Source organism: Crocodylus porosus, unplaced genomic scaffold (assembly GCF_001723895.1).
Source record: "Crocodylus porosus isolate Cpor-Errol unplaced genomic scaffold, CroPor_comp1, whole genome shotgun sequence".
Taxonomy (NCBI): Eukaryota; Metazoa; Chordata; order Crocodylia; family Crocodylidae; genus Crocodylus; species Crocodylus porosus.
Window position 1 is genome coordinate 171,966,876 of NW_017728886.1, and position 6,255 is coordinate 171,973,130.

At 42.2% G+C, this 6,255-nt stretch overlaps 1 protein-coding gene across 1 annotated transcript in view; it reads right to left on the bottom strand.

Annotated features, from left to right (window-relative positions):
- Positions 1-6,255, bottom strand: part of DOK6 (docking protein 6) — a 473,746-nt gene that overhangs the window by 170,765 nt on the left and 296,726 nt on the right. The window contains exon 5 of the mRNA XM_019545244.1: positions 3,418-3,607. Within this exon, the coding sequence (XP_019400789.1) occupies positions 3,418-3,607 (190 nt within the window). The remainder of the gene's footprint in view (positions 1-3,417; positions 3,608-6,255) is intronic.

Consider the following 6,255-nt stretch of genomic DNA (forward strand, 5'->3'; position numbering starts at 1 on the left):
TGGAGTACTGTGTCCAGTTCTAGGTGCTGCACTTCAGGAGGGATGTGGCCAGCATTGAGAGGGTCCAGAGTAGGGCCACTCACATAATAAGGGGGCAGCAGGGCAGGCCCTACGAGGAGAGGCTATGGGACCTGAACTTGTTCAGCCTCCACAAGAGAAGGCTGAGAGAGGATCTGATGGCTGTCTATAAACTTACCAAGGAGGACCAGCAGGGAATGGGAGAGACCCTGTTCCCCCAAGCACTACCAGAAGTAACTAGGAATAATGGCCATAAGTTGACTGAGAATATGTTTAGGCTGGACATCAGGAAGCACTACTTCACTGTCAGGGTGGCTAGGATCTGGAACCAACTTCCAAGTGGTGCTCGCTCCTACCCTGGGGTCTTCAAAAGAAGGCTGGATAATCACCTTGCCGGGGTCATTTGACCCCAGCATTCTTTCCTGCCCATGACAGGCATCGGACTTGATGATCTGTTCAAGTCCCTTCCACCCTACCAACTATGAAACTATGACATTCTGATTAACAAATTAAGGGAATACAGACTAGACAAAAATACTGTAAGGTGTATAAATAACTGGTTGGATCATTGAACACAGCTGGGATGATAGGTTTGAGTACATGCTTAGCAAATTTGTGGACAACACCACATGAACAACACAGGAGTTGCAGATACTCTGGAGGGTAGGGCTAAGATGCAAAATGACCTGGATAGATTGCAAAAATGGTCTGCAATCTATCAAATAAGATTCAACAAAGACAAGTGTCAAGTCCTGTATTTGTAATACACGCACAAATACAGACTGGGGAATGACTGACTAGGCTTCAGTACTGCAGAGAAGGGCCTGGGGGTTACACAGGACCATAAGCTGTATATGAGCCAACAATGTGCTTAGGTTGTGAGAAAAACTAACAGCATACTGTCACTTGCATATCAGGAGAAGTAATCCTTCCACAATATTCAGCACTGGTGAAGCCTCCCTTGGAGTACTGAGTCCAGTTATTGGGTCAACACTTAAGGAAGGACATGGACAGCTTGGATACAGCCCAGCAGACAGCAACACAAATGATTGGGGCCTGGGACGTAAGACCCCCAGGATGGGTTGAAAGAACTAGCATTATTTAGTGCGGAGAACAGAAGACTGAGGAAGGATTTGATAACAGTTTTCAACTACCTGAACGATGATGAGAGAGAGGATGAAGATGGACTTTTCTCTGTGGCTATGGGAGGTGGGACTAGGAACAATGGCTTCAAGCTGCATCAGGAGAAATTTAGCTTGGAGATTAGGGGAAAATTTTGACTATGAGGGTGGTCAAGTATTGGAACACATGATTGAGAGAAAATGTGGAATTTTCATCTTGGGAAGTTTTCAAGAGCAGGTTAGACAGGCACTTGAATGAGACAGTTTAGTCAGGGGTGATCCTGCATTGAGTATAGGGCTAGATTAGATGACCGTATGAGGTCCCTTCCACCCCTTCTTTCCTATAATACAATGAACTGTGATAAAAAAAAATAACCCACATACGAGTTTTTGATCACGACCTATGTTAGTATTTAGGATTTTAATTTTATTATATCTGTGCAGATCTACTTACTGCCACTCCAAACAACACTGAACATGCTATTATTCCTTTTAATATATACCGTACATATGTACAACCTCCTGTTTCCTACCCTAAATGTTACTATTCCAAAGACCTACATTCTGCAGTTCCCTCTGTAGAGTTCAGGACTCTGCATGCATGGAGTCAGTTTTGCGAGAATATGAAAAACAGAACTGAGAGTAAAAAGACAAAATAAAAAATAGGGACTGAAGGGCTGATGGACACAATGAGCAGCAGAAAGATACTAAGCAAGTAACAAGAAGAGAAAAGCAGACAGAGTACATGGAGTCAAAAATGTAATAACAGAAGTTGCGATATGAGTAAAAGAAAAGTGAGACAGATATTTTAAATTGGCCTGGGAATAGGAGTGACAGTGAGGTAATTACCATATTTATTTAAATTCAAGACAACTTTGAATTTAAGATTCTTGACATGGAAAATTTATAAATTTGTTATAAATGTTTATATATCGAATCTAATTTTGGAGGATCATCTTATATTTGTCCCCCATACTACTCCCACAAGGCAAGCAGGGGTGGGGGGCAGTTAGTAGGAGAATCCTTGCCCTCTGGCTGTCTGCCCCACCTCAATGCCCCATGCCTGCCCCACTGTGGTGCCTAAACCCTTCGCCATTTACCTCCCAGCCACTTTTTGCTCTGCTACGCATCCCCCCTCAGTGTGTGAATCCCTTGAATCTTTCCCTGTGTTACTTGCCCCTGCACTACCTGTCCCACATTTACTGCCTCCACTTGCCCAGCTGTACCTGCATACCCCGTTGCCTGCCTTCAGCACTGCCTCCCCCATGTGCCACTCTTTTCTGCCCACCACTGTCACCCCTGCTGCCACTTCTGCATCCTCCCCCAACTACTCTCCCGTCACAGTTCTGGTTCCCAACGCATTCCAGGTCAAGAAGGGAATATGGAACACGTACTGCCTGTGGCCCCCATCTGTCCACACAACAGCAGTTTTGGGGGCAGAAGCACCAGCCCTAGAGCTGCTACCATTGAGACTGTTGCTGCGTGGCTAGGTTGGGGCAGAGGCAGCATGTGCTCCCTGTCCTGGGGCAGAGTTGTGATGGGAAGATAAGTATTAGAGGGAAGGTGGAGGGAAGGAGGCGGGAAAACAGAGTTGGGGGTAGTGGTGGGAGCAAAGGCAGGGGGAGAAGAAGATGTGGGGCAAGTGGTGCAGGGGGCAGAAGCTAATCTGAGTCCAATTCCAGGCTCAAGTCAGAGCCACAGCTCCTGCCCCTCCCTCCACTTATATTCAAATCTAAGACAGGGTTTTTTCCTAGCACTTAATTTTTCTGCATCAGATACTCACACCCATATCCCCTTAGCTTTGTGAGTGTAACTATATTTCTAATTCTAAAATCTGAGAACTCAGTGACCGTTACTGTCTGGAATACAACCCTACAAAATGTACACATGGAAGAAAGCCGGACACAAAACTGAAAAGTAGCATTTAGACTGTGCCAGTACTCTTAAATGTTAAGAATGCTATGGTGCATTTGAATATCAAGCAATTTTGAAACGTAATATACAAAAATGGGAAAGTATGTCCAATATATATCCTTGTTTACTCATGTGCAAGGGACCAGCCTAACTTGGAGTATTCATCTGTTACAAATGACAGTCTTTTTCCATCCATCAATACACATTTATAAAATCCTACATAAAATATAAAATCTTCAAAATCTAGGCACATGCAGGCAATTGTTAACAAATATTGATCAAAAGTTTTCATAATAAATATCTCTCTCCTAATCATTAAGCAGTAGGACAAAAATAATTTTATTCCATCTTCTTTAGTTCTTACCTTCCAGACTCAAATGTGAACCACGTTGAGTCACGTCCATATCTCCTCAGGGAACTCAGAGGCCACATGACCAGCTTGACCTTCGCATTGTGAATATCCCAGAGATAGATGTTTTCATGTGTGATCTGCATTGTACATTCCCCATAGATATCTAAATTTGGTGTAGGCATAAGATACACGTTGAAACGCTCTAGAAAGGAAAAAGTAAAACAAGAGAGAAACCTGGTGAAAACAAGCATTAGCTTGAAAAACTGTTATAAAACACTTATTTCCCTGGATAGGGAGTGTCCAAGAATGATGGGGCAGATTCTCAGCTGGTGTAAGGCAGCAGAGGTCTACTAAAATCAACATCACTATGACAATTTACACCAGGGGAGGTTCTTTCCCATGAATTTTACACATAGTACATGTAGCACCACAGTTCATTGAAACCTTATTTTTGTCCACTGATAACTCGCAAGTACTTTTACCTTGGCAGGTTTCACTGTCCTCAGTTACACATGAAACCACTGACCTTCCAATAATGGGGAAGTGAACAGCTTTGTCTTGCTACAATGTGAATCACACTGACATAACAACTTGGAGGATCCTTCCCTTGTCAAAGCATAGAGCAACAGGTGAATTGGCAAACATCTTTGCATCTATTACACTGAAAAGTATGTTTATGCATATGTTCTAGCTGCCAATTAGAGGATCATTCGATTCTTATGATTTGCTTGATTTATATAACTAGACATCCATTTGTCAATAAGGTTCAGTTCATAATTCTTTTTTTTGCATTTGTCTTGAAAAAATATAATTTGCTATATTTTGATCCATAATTTAACGATCTTTACCATATCACCTGTCACTGCTTGATTTAAGCACTTTAACACACTGGACAAGAAGTCAAAAGAAGGGTAACACTTTTTTAAAAGTATGTAGACAAGTTGAATAAACAAAGAAAGTCACACAAGGTTTTTGAATGATTAGAACATAAAAAACACCACTTACATGGATGGGAAGTGCCCATGATGATAGTGCCAAATCAAACAGCAGTTTATTTTTAAGCATGCTACTTTTACTCTGAATGACTTTTAGAGGGGAAAAATGCAGTCAACTATAAGGCTATACGTACTGGAAAATGTTGGGATATATTTAATTCTGTGGCCTCTCAAGTTTCAAGGCAAAACTGCATGATATGGAGCAGAATATAAACTTAGATTTACGAAGCAGAATTTCCTTTCATTTTTAGATTTAAGACATGCACTTATGCAGGTACTTTGTTACTGCATATAAAGGTGATATTCAAACCCCACCATTAATAAAACAATAAATCAAGATGTCTCATGGAGATTGTGTTCATTATATAAACATGTTGAAAATTAAGGCCAATTACAAAAAAATGCCTTCAAATATTAAATTAAAGAAAAATGAATTTGTGCAGAATTTTTCTTGGATAATATTTCAGTGAGTCTCATAAAAGTTAAAGGAATTAAACCTTGTAACATTCATTTCAAAATGCTATGTAGAGACAGTCATTTATATAAATGGTGACCATGGCAGCTGCCTGAGACACCAACTTCATAGTTTCAAGGGTTGGAAGGGACCTGAAGAGATCATCAAGTCTGACCCCTGCCCTGGGCAGGAATGAGTGCTGGGATAATAATACCCCAGCCAGGTATCTATCCAAACTCCTCTTGAAGACCCCCAAGGTATGGGAGAGCACCACCTCCTTTGGGAGCCCATTCCAGAGCCTGGCAGCCCTCACCGTAAAGTAACGCCTCCTGATATCAAGCTTGAACTTGCTCTCAATCAATTTGTGGCCATTATTCCTTCTTATCCCAGGTGATGCCCGGGAGAACAGCATTTCAACTATTTTCTTTTGGACTTGGGAGGTAGGGACAGAAAAAAAACCCACTGTGGTTGCAGCCACACAATTGCACTTATGGTGTGAGGCAGCTGGAAGTGCACTTTCCCTGTGTGGGGCTAAAACTCAAGTTACGTGTGAAAGCCAGCAACCAAGACAGTAATTTAGATATTTAAAATCTTCAGTAAATACAATATTGGACAGTTCAGTGAAGTCATAAATGAGAGACTTAAAATATGCTAAAAATGAGAAAATTTGGTTGAGAAATTAATGTGACCAATGAATGATCAGATATATAGTTAGATTTGCAGTTCTGTGTAGCTATATGTAAACTTGTCATCCCAATAATATTCTGTCTCAGTCCATTTAGTTTTGCCCGATTAATGCCTCCCTAGTTGATTCACTCAATCTTATAGCCATTCAACCTCTTTTTTTAGACAGTTTCTCATTAATCACACTAATGGGCGTTAGTCCTGTAAGTTGCATTTTATGACTAAGATACCAAGTGTGAAACCCCCAATGTTTACTGAAAGCCTTTGATAGAAAGCACAAATCATTTAGCATGCACAGTTAAAATTGCTGTAGAGAATTTTCCCTTATGGTCACTTGGAAAAAAAACCTGGAAAAAAAGTGGCACAAGCCACACCAAAGTCGTGAGTGCCAGGACACATGCAGAGATGGGGGAGCAGGCAGCCCAGGGCTCTCCACCATTTCTACCACTTTTACAAGACAATTTTGGTTCTCACCAACATCAGACAGTGGTTATGCTTAGGGGGCACACAGGGTTGGACGTGTACCGCCTGATAGCCAGCATTCCCGGCGGGGGGTGGCAGGCGAGAGCACTGGTACCCCCCTTGTGAGCGTTGGCTGGGGATTGGGGGTGCCAGGTGAAGCGCTCCCTGCAGTTCCTCTGGGGCTGATTGTGCCCACTCAGAAGTGCCTGTGGCACACCACTGCCACTTCTGGGTCGGTGTGATCGGCTGTGGGGG